The sequence below is a fragment of the Engystomops pustulosus genome, chromosome 4 (genome assembly GCF_040894005.1).
Source record: "Engystomops pustulosus chromosome 4, aEngPut4.maternal, whole genome shotgun sequence".
NCBI classification, from domain to species: domain Eukaryota; kingdom Metazoa; phylum Chordata; class Amphibia; order Anura; family Leptodactylidae; genus Engystomops; species Engystomops pustulosus.
Window position 1 is genome coordinate 40,717,668 of NC_092414.1, and position 27,431 is coordinate 40,745,098.

At 46.6% G+C, this 27,431-nt stretch overlaps 1 protein-coding gene across 1 annotated transcript in view; it reads left to right on the forward strand.

Annotated features, from left to right (window-relative positions):
• The window catches only part of FGF18 (fibroblast growth factor 18), a 171,516-nt gene that overhangs the window by 128,780 nt on the left and 15,305 nt on the right, over positions 1–27,431 (forward strand). Inside the window, exon 5 of the mRNA XM_072145775.1 lies at positions 40–146. Within this exon, the coding sequence (XP_072001876.1) occupies positions 40–146 (107 nt within the window). The remainder of the gene's footprint in view (positions 1–39; positions 147–27,431) is intronic.

The window sequence follows — 27,431 nt, forward strand, 5'->3', positions numbered from 1 at the left end:
CTGTAGATGAATTAATCAACATTCTTCTTTCTTTCCAAGCCCAGCTGCTAGTGGAAACTGACACATTTGGAAGTCAAGTCCGGATAAAAGGGAAAGAAACTGATTTTTACCTTTGTATGAATAGAAAAGGCAAGCTTGTTGGCAAGGTAAGTCTTGAATATCATTGTAAATTTACCCAAGCTTTTCTTTTTCTGTTACCATTCTACATCATACTATGTACTATAGAAATAATTAACTAGCAGAGCAACTTATAAATTAAAAACTTGTCTAAGTTTAATTGGCAAACTCAACCATCTTGCCTTCTGTTGCTGTCTGCTTTCGGTTTTAGGATTGCCTTCTACCTCCTTTTGTTGTCTCTTTCCAACCATCTAATCAATGAAAGCTCCTTCCTCCTTCATTCCTTACATTGTTGTCAGGCTTGAGGGTTGTGGATCCTCTGGACCACTGCAGACGATGGCACAAGCCACTACCTGGGTCCAGAGTGTAAGGGGTACCCGGTTTTCACTGGAGCCCGCCACAAAGTGGGTTAGACAAGCTGCTGCGTGGTACCACCAGGTTGTTAATCAGGCGTGACTTGTCTGCAGTGGCGGCCAAGGTTGAGGTACAGGAATGGCAGGCAATCTCGTGGTCAGAGTCCAATCCAGGGTCAGCAACAGGAGGTCCAAGCAGATGGGTACGGGAACACAGTACACAGGACAGCAGCATGGAGGAACACTGGTACACAGGAACAGCAGCATGGCGGAACACTGGTACACAGGAACACGGAGGGCCTCAGGAACGCAGGGGACACTGGAACGCAGGAAAATCGCCATAGAGCTGTGAGGCACAAATGGCTGTGAGGCACAAATATCTGGCAGGGAGTGTAGGGAGAGGCAGGTTTAAGTAATTTCCTGAAAATGGCCAGCGCCAATTAATGGCTTTCTGGCACTTTAAATTTACTGAAGGCGGCACGGGCGCGCCCTAGGATGCAGGGCCGTGCGTGCTGCACTGCCGGACACATCGTGGGAACGCGGCGAGATAAGGGACTCACCGGGGAAGCGGGACCGGGACTGGAACTGCCGGGAGGACCACGGGTGCGCCCGCGACCTAGGAGATGGGTCACAGGAGCACCCGTGACAGTACCCCCCCCTCGGCCCCCCTCTTCTTGGACTGGAGGAACATGTGTAGAAGAGTACGATCCAGGATGTTCTCCTCAGGTTCCCAAGACCTCTCCTCTGGACCAAACCTCTTCCAGTCAACAACATAGAATCGTTTCCCTCTGACCGCCAAGAACCTCTCACACCACGAAGACATCAGAAGCATCAGCCTCAGGAGCAAGAGGAGGCACTTGTCGGGAGAATCGATTCAGGACAACAGGTTTCAGCAGGGAATATGTAACAAGAAAAAGCAATGCAAAAATATGGCAAAAAATGTACTTTATTTAGTCATATGCAATGAGTAACAAACACTAAGAAACACAAAAAAATCTAAAATCACTTAAAAAGTGCTACCATGAGCACAACTGTCCCCAGAAGGGTCAGGGAACAAAGTCCCAGACCTGGGGGTAAGCCACAGGCAGACAAACACCCTCCCTAAGTAAACCCCCAGCTCTGCATGAATACGGCAACCAGATCTTAAGACAAATACAAATATTAAAGTGGTGTTACCTCAAGCAAAAAAGTATATATAAGGAGTGAAAAAACCTGAGTAGGTGCGAGGCAAAGCAGACCGGGGAAGAGGGTGAGCCAGTAGTGGGAAAGGAACCCCACGCGTTACGTCACGTCCTCGTGACTTCCTCAGGGGTGATGGCACTGTAGTGTTCTGTCCCGCTTATATGCCCAAGAAATCAGAAATTACCTTAGAATCAGGTGGAGTGATGGCGGCCATACAGAGACACCGTATGTCTGTTGGACCGGAGAACTGGAAGTCCCATTATGCGCAGGTGCCGCATACAGGTAGCGGCGGATAACATTAAGGCGCATGAGCCAAGTGGCGAATGGCTGTAAGTCAAGTGAACCATTCCCGGACCATCAGTATGCGCATGCGTCCAACAAAATTATGCGCACGCGCCAGAACACCAGCAAGTATTCAACCCTGGACCCAATAGCCAGTAAGGCGCCGTTCGATTAGCGCCCAAAAGTATTAGGCGCGCGCTGTAGTATGTGGGAATTTGGCCCAGTGGAGACCGTGGTAGCGGGGTGCTGTGATGCAGTTCAAGACAGTGACACCAAAGTACAGTCCAAAACAGGTCTCGTCTGCGTTTATTGTAGCAGCAAAATAAAACAGCCTTTACATTCAGGCATTAAACAAACAAAAATCCTACCCGTCAGGGTGCTAACTATACAGGTGTTCACTAACTCACCACTATACAAAATCACTTGGCTGCTCCAGGCACAGAGGTCAGGGCTGTGTGCTCTCCAGCCTCCTTCCAGAGAGAGACAACACTTCCAGCTCTGCTGAGCGGTTTTAAAAAAAACTGATTGGGCTGCTCCCATCACCTGTGTCCAAGGTGCTGGACACCCAACCTCAGCACTAAGGCCTTGCATAATAGCAAAACCTAGGGGAAACATACCGCCCATCCACAGTTAACCCCTTCAGTGTCTCACATACCCTCCCCCTCTGTTTGACCCTGTGGGGGCGAACACTTTTGGCCATCAGACAGTGGGTACGAAACAGGGCATCGGCATTCCCATGCAGCTTTCCTGCTCGATGTTCTACCGTGAATTTGAAATTCTGCAACATTAGGAACCACCTTGTGACCCTGGCGTTCCTCTCTTTGGCCTGACTCATCCAGGTGAGGGGAGAGTGATCGGTCACTAGTGTAAACTGTCGCCCTATCAAGTAATACCTCAGGGATTCCAGAGCCCACTTTATCGACAAGCACTCCCTCTCAACTATGCTATAGTTCTTCTCAGGAGGTGTGAGCCTGCGACTCAGGAAGGTCACGGGATGTTCCTCACCCTCCACTACTTGGGACAGGACAGCCCCTAAGCCCACGTCAGAAGCGTCAGTTTGCACAATAAAGGTCTTGGTGAAGTCAGGGGTGATCAGTACCGGTCCCTCGCACAAAACCGTCTTAAGTCGCTGAAACGCACCCTCAGCCTCTTCACTCCACTTTACCATCACCGCCCTGCTACCCTTGGTCAGGTCAGTCAGGGGTGCCGCTATGGTAGCAAAATCGGGGATAAATCGGCGATAATAGCCCACTATGCCTAGGAAAGCCCTCACTTGCTTCTTGCTCATAGGTTGTGGCCACTGCTGGATCGCCTCCACTTTATTTACTTGGGGTTTGATGACACCTCGCCCAATACGGTACCCCAGGTAACGGGCCTCTTCCAGACCCAGTGCACATTTTTGGGGGTTCGCTGTCAACCCTGCTGCCCTCAGGGAGTCTACCACTGCTTGCACCTTGGCCAGGTGACTCTCCCAATCGTTACTATAAACTATGATGTCATCCAGGTAGGCCGAGGCATATCTCCGGTGAGGTTTTAGGACGAGATCCATTAACCTCTGGAATGTGGCGGGAGCCCCATGTAGCCCAAAGGGGAGTACCACGTACTGAAAAAGCCCATCAGGAGTAACAAAAGCGGTCTTCTCTTTGGCCCTGTCAGTAAGGGGTACCTGCCAATACCCTTTCGTCAGGTAAAGGGTGGAGAAGAATCTAGCCTGTCCAAGTCGTTCTATCAACTCGTCAACCCTGGGCATGGGATAAGAATCAAATGTGGACACCTCGTTCAACTTCCTAAAGTCATTGCAGAACCGTAGGGAACCATCAGGTTTGGGAATCAACACAATAGGACTCGACCAGTCACTTTTAGACTCCTCGATAACCCCCAGGTCTAACATCTGCCTGACTTCTTCGGATATGGCAAGCCGGCGCGCTTCAGGGACCCGGTAGGGTTTTTGGTGTACCCGGATGTGGGGTTCGGTTATGATATCATGCTTGATGACTGAAGTACGTCCCGGTAACTTAGAGAACACATCCACATTTCGGAGCACAAACTCCTTCGCTTCCTGAATCTGGGCCCTGGAGAGGGACTCCGAGATCCGTACTTCAGGCACCTTGGCATCGGGTACACCTACCTCCGGTGTCCCCTTCTTGGGGACAGACGCTTTTTCTACTCCCACGGCCATCAGGGACTCTCTTTCCCTCCATGGCTTTAGGAGGTTCACGTGGTATATCTGTTCGGGTTTCCTCCTCCCCGGCTGAGATACCTTGTAGGTTACCTCCCCTACTTTCTCCATGACCTCATATGGTCCTTGCCATTTTGCCAAGAACTTGCTCTCAACGGTGGGCACCAGAACTAGCTCTCTGTCGCCTGGGTTAAAGGTCCTGAGTCTGGCTGACCTATTGTAGACCCTAGACTGGGCCTCTTGTGCCCTTGTCATGTGCTCCTTTACAAGGGGCATTACCGCCGCTATGCGGTCCTGCATAAGGGAGACGTGTTCTATCACACTATGGTGGGGGGTCCTCTCCTGTTCCCAGGTCTCCTTGGCTATATCCAAAAGCCCACGTGGGGAACGGCCATATAACAGCTCAAAGGGTGAGAAACCCGTGGAGGACTGGGGAACTTCACGTATGGTAAACATCAAATAGGGCAACAAACAATCCCAGTCCTTCCCATCCTTGCTGACCACCCTCTTTAGCATCCCCTTCAAGGTCTTGTTAAACCTCTCGACTAGGCCATCTGTCTGAGGATGATACACAGAGGTGCGGAGCTGTTTAACCTGCAGTAACTTACACATCTCCTTCATTACCCTAGACATGAATGGGGTACCCTGGTCAGTCAAGATTTCCTTGGGGAGGCCGGTACGGGAGAATACCTGGAACAGCTCCCTAGCAATGTTTTTGGAGGAGGTGTTCCTTAATGGAATCGCCTCGGGATACCGCGTAGCGTAGTCCAGGATAACCAGGATGTATTGGTGCCCCCTTGAGGATTTGACTATGGGGCCAACCAGATCCATTGCAATCCGTTCAAATGGCACCTCTATGATTGGTAGCGGGACCAAAGGACTCCTGAAGTGGGACACCGGGGCAGTAAGTTGACACTCAGGGCAGGAGCTACAATACCGGTTTACCTCCTCCCACACCCCGGGCCAGAAAAATCTCTGCAGGATCCTCTCCCGGGTCTTCTCAGCACCTAAGTGCCCTCCCAGCACATGTTTGTGTGCCAACTCTAGCACCAGCCTACGGTGAGATTGGGGTACTACAAGTTGCTCAACCTCCTCACCCCGTATCTGGTCGACCCTGTACAACAGCTCCCCAACAATCACCATTCGGGGGTATATTTTGTCAGCCCCTGGTATTTGGAGTACCCCATTTATCACCTTAACATTCTCCCGTGCTTTAAACAAGGTAGGGTCCTGTAGCTGTGCAGCCCCAAAATTCTCACGGGAAAACTCAAGGTCCGGCATGTCGGCCACCTCCTCGTGGCCCTCGACCTCACCAGCTAGGACCTCTAGGGGAGAGAATTCATCACCTGGGGTCACCCCTACTGCTGGTGTGGGTACATCGGCCTCAAAGGGTTCAGGGGCCAAGGCCGGACATACCTGACGTCCATTATCTGCAACAGCACCTGAGGTGGGTCTTCGTCTCCAGAGGTCCCAAAACACCGGTAAGTCTCTGCCGATAATAGTCTCATGAAACAGGGTCCCCACCACCCCCACTTCATGGGTAACAGTACCACAAGGGGTATGTAGGTTGATGACAGCAGTGGGATATTCGCGAGTGTCCCCATGTATACATATCACTCCCACTTTACGCCCACTGTACAGTCCAGGATCAACCAAAGTTCCCCGCACCAGGGTAACCAGACTCCCTGAGTCTAGCAAGGCTTCCACCGCGTGACCACCGATTGTGACCATACACACTTGGGGTTCTGCATCCGTGACTGACTCGGCAGCCAGAACCGGCCGGGCAAACAGTGACATTCGCCGGGTCTGGTTGCAGTCCATTGGCTCCACTGACAGGGGACAGTTGGCAGCAATATGGCCCATTTCATGGCATCGCCAGCACTGGATACGGCTATGACCTCTGTCACGAGCCTCACTGGGTTTCTGTGTATCCAAGCCCCCCAGTGGTGTACCCCCTCCCAACCTGACCTGTTTCCCTTTTTCTGCAGTAGCAGTCTTACCAGATGGTTTAATGGCCTTGTCACTGGCACTGCTTCGTGTGGGAGGGATAAGTAGAAGATCCTCCGTAGCCCGATATCTCTCTACTAGGGACACGAGTTCCTCAGCATTTGTGGGACCGGCCTGTCCAACCCACCGCTGGAGCCAAGAGGGCAGAGAACGGGTGAACTTGTCAAGAACCACTCTCTCGACCATCTGTGCTGGGGTGCAGTCCTCGGGTTGTAGCCACTTCCGGACAAGATGGATCAGGTCATGCATTTGGGAGCGCGGGGGTAGTTTTTCAGAGTATGCCCACTGGTGGACCCGGCTGGAACGAACTTGAACGGTGACCCCAAGACGAGCCAGAATCTCCGCCTTTAGCTGGGGGTACTCACGGGCCTCCGTTTCACTCAGGTCGTAGTAGGCCTTCTGCGATTCGCCTGTCAGGAACGGCGCCAGGACATCTGCCCACTGCTCAGCTGGTAACTCCTCTCGCTCAGCTACTCGCTCGAACACAGTGAGATAAGCCTCCACGTCGTCGGTCGCCGTCATCTTTTGTAAAGCCTTCTGCACTGCAGCCCGCGTGGAATGCTGGACAACCGGGTACCCTTGCAAACCAGTATGGGACCCCTCAGTAGTCGTCGCTTGCGGTGCTGCCATAACGCCAGAAAGCTTTTCCATCATCAGCTGGAACATGGCTCGGGACTCTTCCTGCTGTTGATGGAGCATGGCTTGCTGCTGTCGGGACCTCTCCTCCTGCTGCTGGAGCATGGCTTGCTGCAGCTGTCGATTAGCCTGGGACTCTTCCTGCTGCTGGCGGGACCTCTCCTCCTGTTGCTGAAACATGGCTTGCTGCTGGCGGGACCTCTCCTCCTGCTGCTGGAGCATGGCTTGCTGCAGCTGTCGATTAGCCTGGGACTCTTCCTGCTGCTGGCGGGACCTCTCCTCCTGCTGCTGGAGCATGGCCTGCTGCTGCTGCCGATTAGCTCTGGCCTCCTCTTGCAGGTATTTAATAAAGTCCTCCATCTTGGCTTTATCCTGCAATTTGCCTGCTGCTTTCACCCAGGCCATGCAATGTTGCAGGATGTAGCGAGCCTTTCAGGTGTGTGTCTTTTGAACTGCCCGCATCCTCCACCATATGTGGGAATTTGGCCCAGTAGAGACCGTGGTAGCGGGGTGCTGTGATGCAGTTCAAGACAGTGACACCAAAGTACAGTCCAAAACAGGTCTCGCCTGCGTTTATTGTAGCAGCAAAATAAAACAGCCTTTACATTCAGGCATTAAACAAACAAAAATCCTACCCGTCAGGGTGCTAACTATACAGGTGTTCACTACCTCACCACTGTACAAAATCACTTGGCTGCTCCAGGCACAGAGGTCAGGGCTGTGTGCTCTCCAGCCTCCTTCCAGAGAGAGACAACACTTCCAGCTCTGCTGAGCGGTTTTAAAAAAAACTGATGGGCTGCTCCCATCACCTGTGTCCAAGGTGCTGGACACCCAACCTCAGCACTAAGGCCTTGCATAATAGCAAAACCTAGGGGAAACATACCGCCCATCCACAGTTAACCCCTTCAGTGTCTCACAAGTAAATGCTATGAAAAGAAGCAGCGCAAATTAAAAGAGGTAATGACTTGTGTATAGATACAAATCAAACATGATACAACCTGAAGTATATGGCACAGTTGTTTGGGTTGGGAAAAGAAAGGAAAAGGGCATAAAAGCGGGACAGAACAGGGACAAGGAACATACATACATAAAGGGATACGTATCTCTTAGCATGAGGTAAACAAGTCAATATATGTCAAAAGTCCGATAACCAGTGGAGCCAGCAACTTAAAGAATAAATACAGGTGAATATAGAAACGAGGAGAAGTAGTATTAGTTAGTCCAAGCAAAACACCAGGTTATGAGGAGTTACGGAGAAGGAGCCGTTAGAGGGGATGATACTTTCAGCATGAAGACAATTTTTCACTCCAAGATGTCATGATAACCATAGGGGACCAGGTAAGCAGGAAAAGCAGGGGCCATGGATCAAGGCGAAAGAAGCAGGAAGCCAGTATTCAGGTAAGTATAGAAATGGTTAGTTGGCTGTAATATATTAGTTTTCCATTAGTTTTCCCCTGATGATGTAGCCTATAATGTGCAGTTACCGTGGATAGTGGTTTTTCTCTTCCAAAGTGAGTTTCCGCATTTATAATTGTGGACAAATGCTGCTGCATGCGTTTCCGCAGTTCTTGCGATGTTTGTCCGATATACAGTTTGCTGCTTGGACACTTCAAGGTGTAGATTACATTTTTCGTTCTGCAACGAAAAGGTTTCAGCAGGGAGACGTGGAAAGAATTTGGGATGCGCATGGTAGGAGGAAGGCGGAGCTTATACGCCACTGGATTAATGCGCAGTAACACCTCAAACGGTCCCAGAATACGTGGGCCCAGTTTGTTACTGGGGATCTTCAAGCGAACATACTTGGATGAAAACCACATTTTGTCACCTGGAAAGAATATGGGAGGAGACCTGCGCTTCTTGTCAGACACGGAGGGAGGTAGGGGTGGTCGTGGATGTCTCCCATAGACAACGAAGAAAGTAGTGGCATCGGCAGACTCAGAGTCCAGGGAGTTGTAGGAGAGCCCATGGAGCAGAGTGGACCAGTCGTCTTGTCGGGCGGAGACAAAATGGCCTAGGATCTGATTAACCCTCTCGACTTGTCCATTAGAGTGAGGGTGACACGCTGAAGAAAATTCCAATTTCACCTAGAGTTGGCTGCACAGAGAAGGCAAGAACCTGGTGACAAACTAAACCCCACGGTCAGATACTATGTGCCGGGGGAGACCATGAAGCCGGAAGATGTGAGCGAAGAACAGGCTGACAAGGTGAGGAGCAGACGGCAGGCCTGGAAGCGGGACAAAATGAGATATTTTGGAGAGCCGATCAGTTACAACCCAGATGACAGTATTCCCAGAGGAACAGGGAAGGTCAGTGACAAAGTCCATGGCCACGTGAGTCCACGGACAGCTGGGTATCGGCAACGGCATCAGGAGACCAGCAGGTTTGAGGTGTGATGGCTTATTACGAGCACAGGAGGTGCAGGAACCCACAAAATCCGGTACGTCTTGGACCCGATCGGCCACCAATAGTAGCGAGAAATGAGGGCTAAGGAGCACTGCACCCCAGAATGCCCAGCCACACGAGAACAATGTCCCCAAGTCAAAATCTTCTTCCGAAGGGCAGGTCAGACATAAGTCTTGCCAGGTGGGAGCTGCCGAAGGTCTACTGGAGCGGCCACAACCAGCTGTTCTGGAGGGATGATATGCCGGTTCTTCCCCAATAACATCAGAGGCATGAGAGAGGGCATCTGCCTTGATGTTCTTCTCAGCTGGACAAAAATGGATCAAAAAATTAAAACGTGAAAAGAAAAGAAAAACGTGGATTGAGACGCTGAGCAGTCTGGAGGTACAGGATATTCTTGTGGTCAGAATATACACTGACTGGGTGATGAGCTCCTTCCAGAAGATAGCGCCACTCTTCCAAGGCAAGTTGAATAGTCAGGAGTTCCCTCTCTGAGTGAGCACAGCCCCAGCACCTAACACGGAACGGCTTCTCTAAATCTGGCCGCGTCAGTACAGGAGCAGAGGCGAAGGCAGACTGCAGTCTTGAGAATGCGTCCTCAGCCACTGGTGGCCAGTGTCTGGGATCAGCACCTTTTTTAGTTAGGGCCACAATGGGAGATACGAGGGAAGAGAAGTGAGGAATGAATTGCCGGTAATAATTAGCAATACCCAGGAATCTTTGTATGGCACAAAGTCCCACTGGGCAAGGTCATTGAAGTACCGCTGACAGCTTGGTTGGATCCATCTGTAGGCCTTTATCGGAGATTATGTATCCTAGAAACTGAAGGCTCTTCTGATGGAACTGGCACTTTTCCAGTTTGGCATAGAGACAATTGGCCCTTAGGCGCCTAAGAACTTGCCGTACTTGCACTTGATGAGACTCAAGATCAGGAGAGAAGACCAAGATGGCATCTAAATAGACAACGACACAGGTGTATAGCAGGTCTCTGAAGATGTCATTAACAAATTCCTAAAATACTGCAGGCGCATTACACAGTACAAAGTGCATGACCAGGTACTCAAAGTGCCCATCTCGGATGTTAAAGGCAGTCTTCCACTCATCGCCCTCCCTCATGCGGATAAGATTATATGCCCCTCGAAGGTCCAATTTAGAGAAGACTTTAGCACCACGGAGGCAGTCAAAGAGTTCCGTGATCAAGGGCAGTGGATCTTTACTGTCACCTTATTGAGGCCCCTATAGTCAATGCAGGGGCGAAGAGATCCATCTTTCTTGGCCACACAGTTGCGTGTTTCTGCAAACACGGAAGTCCCAATAGGACGGAGAAAGTAGAGCGGGGAAGTACATAGAAAGACAATCTCTCCATATGCAGGGCACCAACTTGCTGACAAATTGGTTCAGTGCGCTACTGGACTGGATCAGAGAGAATCTGGCCCCTGACTGAAGAGATGACCAGGGGCTTCTCGAGGCGGATCACTGGGATGTGATGCTGCGAGACCAGGGCAGCATCCACAAAATTTCCTGCTGACCCGGAGTCCAAGAAGGCACACACTTGGAACTGACTACTGGTACCAACGCTAAGGAGCCCGGGAATGATCAAACATGGGCGTAGCCTGGGTTCAGTAGCAGGAAGGCCAGCCGGGGTAGCGAGAGTCACAGGAGCAGTGTCAGGGACCTGTTGCTGATGCTGGGTAGTTACCAACTGTGGCAGCATGGCGGTGACTTGCTCCAGCTGTTCGCGCTTAGCGGCAATCTGCCGGGATTGGGGAATCACAATGGTGGCAAGATCGGGCCGACTGTGAGACGGAACTACAGCGGGATCCGTGGCCAGATCTTACTGTCAGGCTTGAGGGTTGTGGATCCTCTGGACCACTGCAGACAATGGCACAAGCCACTACCTGGGACCGGAGTCTAAGTGTTACCCAGTTTTCACCAGAGCCCGACGCAAAGCGGGTTAGACAAGCTGCGACATGGTACCACCAGGTCATTCCTCAGGCGTGACTTGTCTGCAGTGGCGGCCAAGGTTGAGGTACAGGAATGGCAGGCAATCTCATGGTCAGGTCCAAGCACAGGGTCAGGACAGGCGGCAGAGATGCAACGTCAGAGTCCAATCCATGGTCAGCAACAGGAGGTCCCAGCAGATGGGTACGGGAACACAGTACACAGGACCGCAGCACAGAGGAACACTGGTACACAGGTAGAACTCAGGTAGACACAGGAACGCGGTGGGACTCAGGAACGCAGGAGACACTGGAATGCAGGAAAATCGCTATGGAGCTTTCTCTCAGGCTGTGAGGCACAAAGATACGGCAGGGAGTGTGGGGAGAGGCAGGCTTGAGTAATTTCCTGAAAATGGCCAGCGCCAATTAATGGCTCGCTGGCCCTTTAAATTTACTGAAGGCAGCGCACACGCCCTAGGATGCGGGGACGCGTGCGCTGGCTGCCGGACACATCGTGGGAACGCGGCGAGGTAAGGGACTTGCCAGGCAAGAAAGACCGGGAGCGGAGCCGCGGGGAGGAGCACAGGTGCGCCCGCGACCCAGGAGATGGGTAGCGGGAGCACCCTTGACGATTGTGCACACTTGCTTACTGAAAGGGACCCACTGCTCACTTTCGTCATACTATTCGCCGTTTTTGGCATTTGCACAGATATTTAACAGGGTTTTGCGCTGGGATTGTATTGCACGCGATCGGATTGTGACGCAGCTTTGCTGGCTTTCATGTGACAGAAATTGGGAGAGTGTGCCGTCAGACGATCTGACTGTTTCGGACTGAGCGCAGTATTTAAGATTCAAATTGTGTCGCAAGACAATGCACTTACATACACCAGGAAGAAGAAGGTGAACTCCGGTTGACCTGAGCGGAGAAGCAGCACATGCAGGATATCGGGCGCACAATCTTAGTGAATCGTCGGACAATAATAATAATCTTTATTTATATAGCGCCATCAAATTCCGTAGCGCTTTACAAATCATAGGGGACATATACAACTATATTACATTACAAAGAACAAACAGTCATATGGAACAATAGGAGGGCCCTGCTCACAAGAGCTTACAGACTATGAGGCTGAGGGGGTGACAAAAGAGGTTGTAAAATGGTCCAGCCATTCTTTATAATGGAACAATATAAAATAATTTAATAAATAATTTACTAAACAACGATGTTGCTGCTTGAAACAGCCATCAGCCGCCATCTTATTTATAGGGTCCTAGGTTTAAAAGACTGCAGAGAAGCCTGGAGCTTGGTATATATCAGCTGTTTGCCAGATAACAGATGGGAGATAGGACATAGGATGGATTAGTAAAGGGAGAGTTGACATTTCAAGCAGTTAGCGAGTGTGATAGGCTTGCCTAAAGAGATGGGTTTTAAGAGCACGTTTGAAGCTTTGGAGGGTGGGTATTAGTCTCAGAATCTGGGGAAGGGCATTCCAGAGAATTGGTGCAACTCGGGAGAAGTCCTGGATACGTGCATGGGAGGTTCGAATTAAGGTAGAGATTAATCTAATGTCACTGGCAGATTGAAGAGCACGGGAAGGGCGATAGACTGAGATGAGAGAAGAGAGATAGGGAGGTGCAGCATTATTCAGAGCTTTGTGGATGAGGGTTATTATTTTAAAGTGAATACGGAAGGAGACAGGCAGCCAGTGCAGTGATTGGCACAAACTGGAGGCATCCGTGTAGCGTTTGGCCTGAAAGACAAGCCTGGCTGCTGCATTAAGAATAGATTGTAGAGGAGAGAGTTTAGAGAGTGGAAGACCGATTAGTAGGGAGTTACAGTAGTCTAGTCGAGAGTGAATAAGTGCAACAATTTAGCATTTTAGAAGTTTCAAATGTCAGAAACGGCCGGATTCTGGAGATGTTTCTGAGATGCATACGGCAAGAGCGAGCAAGAGATTGAATATATGGTAAAAAGGAGAGGTCAGAGTCCAGCACAACCCCAAGACAGCGGGCCTGCTGCCTCGGTGCTATAGTGATCCCACAGACCGAGATGGAGAGGTCAGGGTTGGTTTGGTTAGTAGATGGTGGAAAGACAAGAAGTTCAGTCTTAGAAAGATTAAGTTTCAAGAAGAGAGAGGACATGATGTTAGAGACAGCAGAGAGACATTCACTAGTGTTCTGGATTAAGGCAGGTGTGATGTTATGTGCAGAAGTATATAGCTGGGTGTCATCAGCATAAAGATGATACTGGAAACCAAATCTGCTGATGGTTTGTCCAATGGGGGCAGTATAGAGAGAGAAGAGAAGAGGACCTAGGACTGATCCCTGAGGAACCCCGACACTGAGAGGAAGATGAGAAGAGAAAGATCCAGAAAAGGAGACACTGAAAGTGCGGTCAGAGAGATTGGAAGAAAACCAAGAGAGTGCAGTGTCCTTTGGGCCAATGGAGTGAAGCATCCTAAGGAGGAGCTGGTGGTCCACAGTATCGAACGCTGCCGATAGATCCAGGAGAATGAGGAGAGAATAGTCACCTTTGGATTTTGCAGTGAGGAGATCATTGGAGACTTTAGAAAGAGCAGTTTCAGTGGAATACATAGAGCGGAAACCAGATTGTAGGGGGTCAAGGAGGGAGTTAGCTGAGAGATAGCGGGTTAGTCGAGAATAGACCAAGCGTTCCAGGAGTTTGGAGATGAAATGGAGGTTAGAAACTGGTCGGTAGTTAGTAGCATTGGATGGGTCCAGTGAAGGTTTCTTTAGTAAAGGGGTAACAATAGCATGCTTGAAAGAAGAGGGGACGACCCCAGAAGAGAGAGAGAGATTGAAAATTTTAGTTAGGTGAGAAGTGACTGCTGGGGAGAGAGACTGTAGCAGATGTGAGGGGATGGGGTCACTGATGCAGGTAGTGGGGCGAGCAGAGGAAAGGAGCCTAGACACTTCTTCCTCTGTGACTGGCTCAAAGGAAGAGAGTGAACAAGATAAGTTATGGGAGGGAAGGGGATTGGAGGGGTGAGTGGATTGAGCAATTATTTCCTGGCGGATACAATCAATTTTAGCCTTAAAATAGGTGGCCAGATCTTCAGCCCCAAGGTCTGTGACAGGTGGCTGCACCTTTGGTGTTAGTAAGGAGTGAAGAGTATCAAAGAGCCTTTTGGGGTTGTTAGATAGAGAGGATATGAGATTAGTAAAATAGACCTGTTTAGCAAGGTGAAGGGCAGAGTTATAAGTTTTTAGCATAAATTTGAAGTGAAGAAAGTCTGCAGATGTGCGCAATTTTCTCCACAGACGCTCAGCAATCCTGGAGCACTGCCGAAGGAAACGAGTTTGTTCAGTGTGCCAAGGTTGCCTGTGTGTGTGTTGAAAATTTCGGATAGTGAGTGGTGCCATCTCATCTAGGGCGCTTCTGACAATGTGATTATAGTGGTTAGTAGCCAGGTTTGGAAAAGTGAAAGAGGAGATGGGGGACAGTGCAGTCTGTAAGTTTTCTGTGAGTTGATGAGTATCTATTGCACGTGGGTTCCGGTATGAATGATGGGTGGAAGGATTCTGAGAATGAGAAGGATTATTGAAAGTAAAAGAAAGGAGATTATGGTCTGAAAGTGGAAAGGAGGAATTGGTAAAATCAGATATTGAAGATGGTCGGGAGAAGACCAAATCGAGGACAATGCTGTGAACAGAATGGACAATTCTGTGAACTCCAAGGAATGGGTAAGTAAATGTGCCCCTACGCCTTTTGACTTTTGAACTGTGTGAATACATTAAATAAAGCTCTCCATGGCAACACTGGATCTAACAAAATCAGAATAAAACACAATGTCATATAAATCTCACAGTAATGAACCCTCAGGTTTAATCTTACAAACCTGTCCATTTTGCATTTAACTCTAAGGTTCGTATTCTGGCAAGAAAACCCTGTAATGAGCTGCCACCTTCTGCATGTGCAAAAAAATTTGGCTCATTTTAATGCCAACACTCAGGCCAGATGTCTTGAACATGGCATCATAAACCAGTGTTGGAGGCCCCTGAAAATATTTCCGTCACTCTTTATAAGGAGAGAAATAGCAGTTCTGCCCGTCAATACTGGTTACTATTGAACTTCCTCCTGACAAGTTTTTTTTTTTTTTATCACAAAATAAGCTCAACTCGCCTATATATAACCAGTATATTGTTTTTTTTTTCTTGGAGGGGTTGCTTCATATACCAAAACAACTTTATACCAATACACTCTATAGTTACATTGTCAGTTGTTTAATAATAAAAAGCAACCTCCTCCCAAAATCCAACATCTTCTTTATTTAAAAAGAAACTGTGAATATGAGGTATATGCACCCCCAGTTTATAGCCTGCTAGTCCTTCCCCTTTTTGGGTCCTCTTTGGGTCCCCCTAGTATATAGCCTGCCAGCTCCTGCTACCCAGTATATAGCCTGCCAGCCCCTGCTGCCCCAGTATATGGCCTGCCAGCCCCTGCCGCCCCAGTATATAGCCTGCCAGCCCCTGCACCCCCAGTTTATAGCCTGCTAGTCCTTCCCCTTTTTGGGTCCTCTTTGGGTCCCCCTAGTATATAGCCTGCCAGCTCCTGCTACCCAGTATGTAGCCTGCCAGCCTCTGCCGCCCCAGTATATGGCCTGCAAGCCCCTGCCCTCCCAGTATATAACCTGCCAACCCCTGCACCCCCAGTTTATAGCCTGCTAGTCCTGCCCCTTTTTGGGTCCTCTTGGGATCCCTGAGCACGGCCGGCACACACAATGATGTCAGCCACTTGGCAACGTCATTGTTTGTTGGCTGCCGGCATCACTCAGGGACCCGAAGAGACATCAGAGCTTCTGAAGCAAGAAGAGGACCTGCGGGGGGCGTTGGAAAGGGTAGTAGAGAGTTATTTTTTTTAATAGACTCGAGTATAAGCTGACTTAGGTTTTTTCAAGAATATATACGGTTATTCAAACTAGTCGCACAAAGTAGTGGCACGGGGTATGAAACTTGAAGCTGCACTACAGGTGCATCTCAATAAATTATAATATCATCAAAAAGTAACTATATTATATAGAGTCATTTCAAACAGAGTGGACTCTTTCAAGTGTTTATATACAGTATGTTAATGTTGATATTTATGGCTTACAGCCAAGGAAAACCCAGAATGTCAATATCTCAAAAAATTATAGTATTACATAAAACCAACTGTAAAAAAATTTTTTAATACATAAATGTTGGCCAAATGAAAATTATGTACAATAAATGCACTCCATATGATATACACCCCTGGGTACTGCATGAATTAAGTACTGTAATAGACACATCTTTATTTTAACATTTAAAAATGCACAGGACTGGTGCATAGCAAAAGTGGTGCCTAAATACAAAACACGATCAAAGCCTGGATATTACAGACCTGTGAGTTTAACTTCCATTGTGGGAAAAATATTTAAGAGGTTTGTTAGAGATGCTATCCTAGAGTATCTCACTGCACATAACCTTATAACCCAGCATCAGCATGTGTTTATGAGTGATCGGTCCTGTCAGACTAATCTGATTGGCTTCTATGAGGATATAAATTCTAGTCTGGACCTGGTGTAGGCTGTGGATGTTGTATATCTAGACTTTTCCAAGGCATTTGATACAGTGCCACATAAAAGGTTGGTACATAAAATGAGACTGCTGGGACAAGGGGGTAATCTGTGAATTTGGATTAGCAATTGACTTAGTGATAGAAAAGAGAGGGTCATCATTAATGGCCCTTAGATTGGCCCTTAGATTCGGTTGAAGTTACCAGGGATGTGCTACAGATGTCAGTATTGGAACCACTTCTTTTTAATATTTTTATCAATGACCTCATAGAGGGTATACACAATAGAGTTTCAATGTTTTCAGATGATACCAGTTACTTAATACAGGCGATTTGTGGAAGCTAAAGGAATGGTCATGGAAATAGCTGATGAAATTATGAGATTAAATGTAAGGTTATGCACTTGGGCCATGGAAGCAAAAGTACAATTCTAGTCAGTTACTTGGCAAAACTGCAGCTGAAAAAGACTTGAGGGTATTGGTGGATGGTAAACTTATTAGCAGCTGCTGGCAATGGTTACTAAAATTAAGGCAAATTAAATAATGGGATGTATAAAAAGAGCAATAGATTTAGGTCAGGCAATTGCTTTGCAATCAAGCTCAGTGGGTCAACAATGCTTGAGTCAGTGCTTCAAGAGCCACCACACTCAGAAGTATCCAGGGCTACATGGGCTACAAGTGTTGCATACCATGTGTCAAGCCACTCCTGCGCAATAGACAATGCTGTAAGCCTCTTTTGCATTTCATTTGGAAATCAAGGTCCCAAGCTGCTTGAGGTCTAGTGTACTTTTTCCAAGGTCAGTGATGGTTTGAGGAGCCGTGTCATCTGCTGGTGTAAGATCCACTGTGTTTTTATTAAGACCAGCCATCTACCAGGAAATTTAAGACCACTTCATGCCTCCCTCTGCCTACAAGCTTTTTGGATATGGAATTTTCATTTTTCAGCAGGACTTGGAATCAGTCCTTACTGCCAAAAGTACCAATACCCTGTTTAATAGCCACTGTATCACTGTGCTTGATTGGCCAGTAAACTTGCCTGACTTTAACGTGCTGGATTGATGCAGTCATTCATACAAAAGGTGCTCCAACCAAGTATTGAGTGCATTTGCTGTACATACTTTTCATTTGGCCACTATTTTTATAATCAAAACATTTTTTACATTTTCTATATAATATTGAGAATTTTATTAACTTTAGGGTTTTCATTGGCTTTAAGCCATAATCATCAACCTTAACATAAACACTTTAGAGTAATTACATACTGGGTGAACTCTCATTTAAATAAACCTAGTCTTGAAGGACTTCATTTCATTTTAGATAAGGCTGGAAAAAGACAAGAAAAAGTCCAACCCATAAATCATATAGTGCTGATTCACAGAGAGGCAGAAACCTTATAAGGGGACTTTTTTCCTGACCCCAAAATGGCCATCAGAATAACTCATTTTATCAACAACAAATGAACAAAATGTTTTGTTCCCCTAACATATGATATAGAGGCAGTACCTGGGTTACGTGCAGGGTAGGTTCTTTATGTTTGTTCTTGAGTCGAATTTGTAAGTCGAAACTACTATATTTTGTATGGTGTAAATTCAAATATCAAGGAAATTATACTGTATAATAGTCATGCTCTCATTCACACACTTGTGATATTATATTATTATAATATAATATATACATATTATAGGTAAAGGTAGCCCTAGTGATGTTTATGAAAAATATATATTTTATGTCTTTTTTATGTCTATTTTTATTAATTAACCCCTTAAAGACACAGCATTTTTCATTTTTGCGTTTCCATTTTGCACTCACCACTTTCAAAAATCCATATCTTTTTTTTTTCCCATGTACACAGCTGTATGAGTGCTTGTTTTCTGCGTAACAAATTGTATTTCCTAGAGATGGTATTTAATATTCCATGCCATGTTCTGGGAAAAAATAAAAATGAGTGAAATTGATGAAAACTCACATTTACATCATTCTTTTTGGGCATATTTATACGGCTTTCACTGTGCACGCCAAATAACACCACCCCTTTATAAAATAACAAGTAAAATGTATAAAACAACAACTTTTTCATATTTTAGTGTACGTAGCTATCTATGTAAGGTGTTGGTTTTTGCAGAATGAGAAGACGTTATGCTTGCTATCATTTTGCGAACTGAATGAACTTTTGATCACTTTTTATTAAAATTTTTATGTGTTACAAAACAGCAAGAAAGAGGTGATTCAGACATATGAGCGCTATTTTCTGCTACTGGGATCACCCCCCAGGAATAAAAGCTTTTATATTTTGATAGATCGAGCACTTTGGGGCACAACAATACCTAACATGTTTATGATTTTATTTTTTCTTTTAGATTTAATCATTGGCTACAAGACCAATGAGGGGAATAGATGCAATAAGTACATACAGTGTACTTCTGATCAAAAAATTATCTTTTATTATTTATTTCTAACCCCTCTTGGTCTTGCCTCTATTGATGTTACATATATGAATATAGCTTTGTGGTTGAGCTCCGCTTTTTACTACAAATATGTTTCGTGTCTTAAAGAATTGTATGTGTAACTTTGGGAAAACATGCAAATAAGTTTTCAAGGATGGGATAAAGAAAAACATGCCTCTTTTAGCTACCTTGTAAGGCAGCTGCTTTAACATCAAGCATGATTTTCAGGAAGCCTTATGACATGAAGCGAGATTAAAACCAAACCACTATATGTATTCCAGAAGGAACAGATTCCCAACTGTAGACAGCACTGTTTCAAACTGGTTTTTTTTAACGAATCTCTTAGTGGCGCGTCCATGACTATAAGTCTCCTCATGCCTACAAGGTGGCCTTAATTGCCAGTCTCTGATTTCCCGACCCTAGTCACAAGTCTCTAGAACCATTTCCCTATGCTGTACTGAAGAGACCCAACCAAGTTAACAGAGTAGGGAATCGGTTCCTTCTGGAATAGATATGCTGGTTTGGTTTTAATCCCATATCATGTCATAAGGGTTCCTGAAGGTTGCACTTGATGTCAAGGGAGATGCCTTACAATCAGGGGCGTTGCTAGGGTGGGAAAAGATCCGGGGCACGGGCCCCAATGCATTTGTATCAGACTTTCAGTAATGCCCCCTCCTGTACATAACCCCCTCACACGTGGCTGTGCCAATAACAACTTTACTGAGGGGCTACACAGCTACAGAAACACAGGAGAAATCCTGACTTACATCCAGTGACTGCAGGTGACATGTCCACTTCACTATTAGGGTGGTGGCACACGTGACGTTTTGAACCCGTTTATTCTCAAGCATTTTCAGTCTGTTAAAAACGCATTTGTTTTTGTCCGATTTTCCCAATTATCTTAATTTAAAACTGACAAAAATGGATGCGTTTTCAAAAAACGGACTAAAACCTGGATCAAAACGCCACATGTGCCACCACCCTTAGGCCCGGCATCACCACGTCTCCTTCCTGTGGAGTTCTCCACACAGACATCTTATGTCCTTCATTGTTCGAAATCTTGGTTCTCCGAAGTTGCGTTCACATGTCGCAGTTACATCTGCATCACAATCAGTTTTGAGAAGGTTTTAGGTGCAGTTTTGTTTTATCAAGTGAAAGACATTTGTGGAGCAGGTTTCCCCTTTAATCTCAAATTCACCCATTCAGTACATGTCTTTCACTTGTTAAAGTAACAAAACTGCACCTAAAACCACCTCAAAGCTGATTGTGATGCAGTTGTAACTGCAACTTGTGACTGCACTCTGACAGTGTTGCCCTGCTGCTGCCCCTAACACTCTCCCAAAAAACTGTAAGGCTGCGCTCACAGGTTTGCATCTAAACAAATACAAGACACCAGGTGCTCTTATCCATCACATAACCATCACTGGAAACTCATGTGTGAGCAAACCTAGACCCTTCCTACTGCCACGTGTGAACACGCCCCAAGAAATGTCCCCACAGCCCCCCAGTAATGTCCTCCACACAGACCCCAGTAATGTCCCCCACACAGTCCTCCCAGTAATGTCCCCCACATAGACCTCCCAGTAATGTCGCCCACACCTCCCCCAAGTAATGTCACCCACTCATCCCCCAGTAATGTCACCCACACAACTCCCAGTAATGTCACCCACTCATCCCCCAGTAATGTCACCCAAACAGCTCCCAGTAATGTCACCCACTCATCCCCCAGTAATTTCACCCAAACAGCTTCCAGTAATGTCTTCGAAACACACCCCCCAGTAATGTCACCCACACATCCCCTCAGTAATGTCCCCCACACAGTCCCCCGTAATGTCCACACACATCCATCCAGTAATGTCCCCCAGTAATGAGCCCCACACAGCTCGCCTGTAATGTCCCCACACACAGCCCCCCTGTAATATCCCCAGTGATGCCCCCCACACACACAACCTGCCTGTAATGTCCCCAGTGATGTCCCCCCACACAGCCTCCCTTTTATGTGCCCCACACAGATCCCCTTGTAATGTGCCCACACAGATCCCCCTGTAATGTGCCCCATACAGATCCCCCTGCAATGTGCCCACACAGATCCCCCTGTAATGTGCCCCACACAGATCCCCCTGTAATGTGCCCCACACAGATCCCCCTGTAATGTGCCCCACACAGATCCCTCTGTAATGTGCCCCATATAGATCTCCCTGTAATGTGCCCCACACAGATCTACCTGTAATTTGCCCATACAGATCCCTATGTAAGGTGCCCCACACAGATCCCCCTGTAATGTGCCCCACACAGATCCCCCTGTAATGTGCCCCACACAGATCCCCCTGTAATGTGCCCACACAGATCCCCCTGTAATGTGCCCCACACAGATCCCCCTGTAATGTGCCCCACACAGATCCCCCTGTAATGTGCCCACACAGATCGCCCTGTAATGTGCCCCACACAGATCTACCTGTAATGTGCCCATACAGATTACTCTGTAAGGTGCCCCACACAGATCCCCCTGTAATGTGCCCACACAGATCCCGCTGTAATGTGCCCACACAGATCCCCCTGTAATGTACCCACACAGATCCCCCTGTAATGTGCCCCATACACTGATCCCCCTATAATGTGCCCCATACAGATCCCGCTGTAATGTGCCCACACAGATCCCCCTGTAATGTACCCACACAGATCCCCCTGTAATGTGCCCCATACACTGATCCCCCTATAATGTGCCCCATACAGATCCCCCTGTAATGTGCCCCATATAGATCTCCCTGTAATGTGCCCCACACAGATCCCCCTGTAATGTTCCCCATATAGATCTCCCTGTAATGTGCCCCACACAGATCCCCCTGTAATGTGCCCCACACAAACCCCCCTGTAATGTGCCCACACAGATCTATCTGTAATGTGCCCCACACAGATCCCCCTGTAATGTGCCCCATATATATCTCCCTGTAATGTGCCCCATATATATCTCCCTGTAATGTGCCCCACACAGATCCCCCTGTAATGTGCCCCATACAGATCCCCCTGTAATGTGCCCACACAGATCCCCCTGTAATGTGCCCCACACAGATCCCCCTGTAATGTGCCCACACAGATCCCCCTGTAATGTGCCCCATACACTGATCCCCCTGTAATGTGCCCCATACAGATCCCCCTGTAATGTGCCCCATACAGATCCCCCTGTAATGTGCCCACACAGATCCCTCTGTAATGTGCCCACACAGATCCCCCTGTAATGTGCCCCATATAGATCTCCCTGTAATGTGCCCCACACAGATCTACATGTAATGTGCCCATACAGATCCCTCTGTAATGTGCCCCACACAGATCCCCCTGTAATGTGCCCACACAGATCCCCCTGTGATGTGCCCCATACAGATCCCCCTGTAATGTGCCCCACACAGATCCCCCTGTAATGTGCCCCACACAGATCCCCCTGTAATGTGCCCCACACAAATCCCCCTGTAATGTGCCCTATATAGATCTCCCTGTAATGTGCCCCACACAGATCTACCTGTAATGTGCCCATACAGATTACTCTGTAAGGTGCCCCACACAGATCCTGCCAATATAGATCCCCCTGTTATGTGCCCATATAGATCCCCCTGTTATGTTCCCATATAGATCCCCCTATTATGTGCCCATATAGATCCCCCTGTTATGTGCTCATATAGATCTTCCTGTTATGTGCCCATATACACTCACCGGCCACTTTATTAGGTACACCATGCTAGTAACGGGTTGGACCCCCTTTTGCCTTCAGAACTGCCTCAATTCTTCGTGGCATAGATTCAACAAGGTGCTGGAAGCATTCCTCAGAGATTTTGGTCTATATTGACATGATGGCATCACAGAGTTGCCGCAGATTTGTCGGCTGCACATCCATGATGCGAATCCCCCGTTCCACCACATCCCAAAGATGCTCTATTGGATTGAGATCTGGTGACTGTGGAGGCCATTTGAGTACAGTGAACTCATTGTCATGTTCAAGAAACCAGTCTGAGATGATTCCAGCTTTATGACATGGCGCATTATCCTGCTGAAAGTAGCCATCAGATGTTGGTTACATTGTGATCATAAAGGGATGGACATGGTCAGCAACAATACTCAGGTAGGCTGTGGTGTTGCAACGATGCTCAATTGGTACCAAGGGGCCCAAAGAGTGCCAAGAAAATATTCCCCACACCATGACACCACCAGCCTGAACTGTTGATACAAGGCAGGATGGATCCATGCTTTCATGTTGTTGACGCCAAATTCTGACCCTAGCATCCGAATGTTGCAACAGAAATCGAGACTCATCAGACCAGGCAACGTTTTTCCAATCTTCTACTGTCCAATTTCGATGAGCTTGTGCAAATTGTAGCCTCAGTTTCCTGTTCTTAGCTGAAAGGAGTGGCACCTGGTGTGGTCTTCTGCTGCTGTAGCCCATCTGCCTCAAAGTTCGATGTACTGTGCATTCAGAGATGCTCTTCTGCCTACCTTGGTTATAATGGGTGGTGATTTGAGTCATTGTTGCCTCTCTATCAGCTCGAACCAGTCTGCCCATTCTCCTCTGACCTCTGGCATCAACATGGCATTTCCGCCCACAGAACTGCCGCTCACTGGATGTTTTTTCTTTTTCGGACCATTCTCTGTAAACCCTAGAGATGGTTGTGCGTGAAAATCTCAGTAGATCAGCAGTTTCTGAAATACTCAGACCAGCCCTTCTGGCACCAACAACCATGCCACGTTCAAAGGCACTCAAATCACCTTTCTTCCCCATACTGATGCTCGGTTTGAACTGCAGGAGATTGTCTTGACCATGTCTACATGCCTAAATGCACTTAGTTGCCGCCATGTGATTGCCTGATTAGAAATTAAGTGTTAACGAGCAGTTGGACAGGTGTACCTAATAAAGTGGCCGGTGAGTGTAGATCCCCCTGTTATGTGCCCATATAGATATTTCTGTTATGTGCCCATATAGATCTCCCTATGTTCTCCCTCTCACCTGACTCGTGCAGCTCCGTGCACTGCTTCCCCCTGCAGGTCATGTGATCGTGACATCATCACAGGTCCTGCAGGGAAAGCAATGTAGGCTGTGTACTGTGCCTGTCTCATCACGATCTATGTCCAGAGGACAAGGATCATGGTGAGAGAGGGGAAGATGCCCGGGCAGCGGGACTGATGTCCTGCTGACCCAGGGAGATCCGGGGCACCAGACAAAAGATCCAGGGCACGTGCCCCGGATCTTTTGATCTAGCGACGCCCCTGCTTACAATACAAGGTAGCTAAAAGAGGCATGGTTTTACTTTTCCCATCCTGGAAAACTTATTTGCATGTTTTCCCAGAATCCCCTAGTGGAGCGTCCATGGCTATAAGTTTCCACCCGCCTACACGGCGGCCTTAATTGGCAGTCTCCCCAAGCCAGTTCTCAACACTGTACTGAAGAGACCCAACCAGGTCAAAACATTGCTGTCTACCGTTGGAAATCTGTTCCTTCTGGTATAGATATACTGGTTTGGTTTTAATCCCACATCATGCCATAAGGCTATCTGAAAGTAATGCTTGATGTCAAGGGAGGTGTCTTAGAAAGGTAGCTAAAAGAGGCATGGTTTTCCTTATCCCATCCTGGAAAAATGAACATCAAATTAACAGGAAATAATTGTGCAAGTGTATACTGTATATTGCCTTTAAAATATAAGAGGAAAAATATTTTTATTTTCTTTATATATACCTGCAACTGCCTTTTATGTCATTTTGTATTTTTAAATGTGCCATTTTGTGGCCACATCATCAAAACAGATAATCATTTAACCAAATGAGATATAAGTAAACATAATTAATTTTAACCCCTTAAGGACGCAGCCATTTTACAGCTTAAGGCTCAGCCCCATTTTTTGTATTCTGACCTGCGTCGCTTTACATGGTTATAACTTTTGAACACTTACTCCAAAAAAACCAAGCAATGCACAGACAGTGGACAAAAGTAAGACACAAATATATAAGCAACAAAATCAATTTATTAGTATTCCAGGATAAATCAAACACACAAGGCACACATTTAAAAACATTTAAAAATATAATATACAAAGAATGTCATGGGTGGAGACCCAGGTAAGGGTCCTCTACGTTTCGCCCCTAGTCCAAACACTATATGTGTTCTTATATCTCATTCTATAAATATGACAGAGTCAACACAGAATCAAAGTCTCAGTCAAGATAAAACAGTGTAAAGTTCTAGGCACAATCCCTATTGGATCAAAAGATCATCAATTGAAAACAATATCAAATACATAAATTGTGCAATGTGCAATAAATGAGAAAGTGCAAGTGCTTAAGTAAACCAGGATCATCTATACACCACCAATCCAAAAAGTCTCACTAGGAGTATGCGAGTACCGGTGCAAAAAGTTATCCCTATAGGGTTGGCAAACAGGTAAAGACGAGGCAGGATAAGGTGCGAATGGCTCCCCACGCGTATCGTTGTCCTCCAGACAACTTCCTCAGGAGTAAGAACTGGTGTATAGATGATCCTGGTTTACCTAAGCACTTGCACTTTCTCATTTATTGCACATTGCACAATTTATATATTTGATATTGTATCAATTGATGATCTTTTGATCCAATAGGGATTGTGCTTAGAACTTTACACTGTTATATCTTGACTGAGACTTTGATTCTGTGTTGACTCTGTGTTGACCCTTGCCTGGGTCCCCACACATGACATTCTTTGTATATTATATTTTTAAATGTTTTTAAAGGTGTGTCTTGTGTGTTTGATTTATCCTGGAATACTAATAAATTGATTTTGTTGCTTATATGTTTGTGTCTTACTTTTGGCCACTGTCTGTGCATTGCTTGGTTTTTTTGGAGTATACGTTACGTTTTTGCACAGGGCCACCTATGATTGTAATTGTGCGGTGCCAGCCAACTTCTTGGTATGCAACTTTTGAACACTGTTACTTATGAAAGCGATTTTGAGATTGTTTTTTCCCCACATTTTGTACTTCATTTTAGTGGTAAATTTTGGCTGCTAAGTTTTGCGTTTATTAACAAAAAAAAAGAAAAAATGATGAATTTTTAAAAAAATTTAGGTGGATTTGCCACCTAAATAAGTTGCTGAATAACATTTCCCATATGTCTATTTACATTTTCATAATTATTGAAATGTCGAATATCGATTTTCTGTATTTTCAGAATTGACTATTTTGGGGATATATACTGTTTTGAATGAAATTGTAAATATTTAGCAATAAAACCACCTACATAATCAACCCATTTTCAAATCTGCACCCCTCAAACCGGATGCTGTGATACTACATATCTGGGGTCTGTGTTATGATTTAGACTTTTTTGTGCATTATATGTCTTTTTATATGTTTTGGGGCTTATGGGCTTTTAATTGATTTATTAATTTATTTTTTATTGAATAACTTTCTTCTTTAACTTTTTTACTGTTTCCACCATGGCACATGAACAAGCAATCATATGATTGCTTGTTCATGATAATACTCTGCAGTACAGATGTATTGCAGGGTATTAGCAGTGTCACATGCATAGGCTGACTCTGTGCCTTTAAGATGACGCCATCTTACTGGCACTGCCTGCAGGCAAGATCGGACCCCAGGGCTGCCTTAGCATTGATCAGTGCCCCCCTGAAAATCTCTTGGGGGGGGAGATTGTGGGGGAAAGACCCCCCAGAGACAAGTTAACGGGTTATACACTGGGGTGTCGGCTTCTGGTTACAGCCAGCACTCGGGGTATCCTGATGCCGGTTCGGCTCTGATCCAGAGCTGAGTCGGCATCAGCACCGAGGCTGATATGTCTGCCGCTGAGTGCTAAGTCACTGCGCTCAGCGGCGGATATATCCGGAGCGGGAAGGGGTTAATACGGAGAATTTAAGAAAATTATTGCAATCTGCAATTTATTTGTAACCAAAAACGTACATATAATTTCTTTTGTGGAAACTTTAAATTCAAATTCTTTAGTATTTTCCATCTAACAGGAATTAAGAAATATGTACTTTTCCTTCCTTTATGTCTCAGATTCATCTGGTTGTCTTCCAGATTACATTTCTGTCTGCGTGTTTTTCTTTTGTCCACATGTTTTCCCCTGTTTGTTATAATGTAGTGCACTACATATATATACTTACTTATGGTACTTGTACCTGAAGGGGTCTGATCATTTATACACATGGGGGTGTAACTAAAGCGTTGAAACGCGTTAACCGGACTATCTCCTTGTATGGTAGTGCTGGTCCATAAAATTTTTTAGTCATAGCAACTGCTCCAGAGCTAGCAGTGTCAGAGGGCCATCCATATGGCCTGCCACACTAGAGAATGGAGAATGTGCA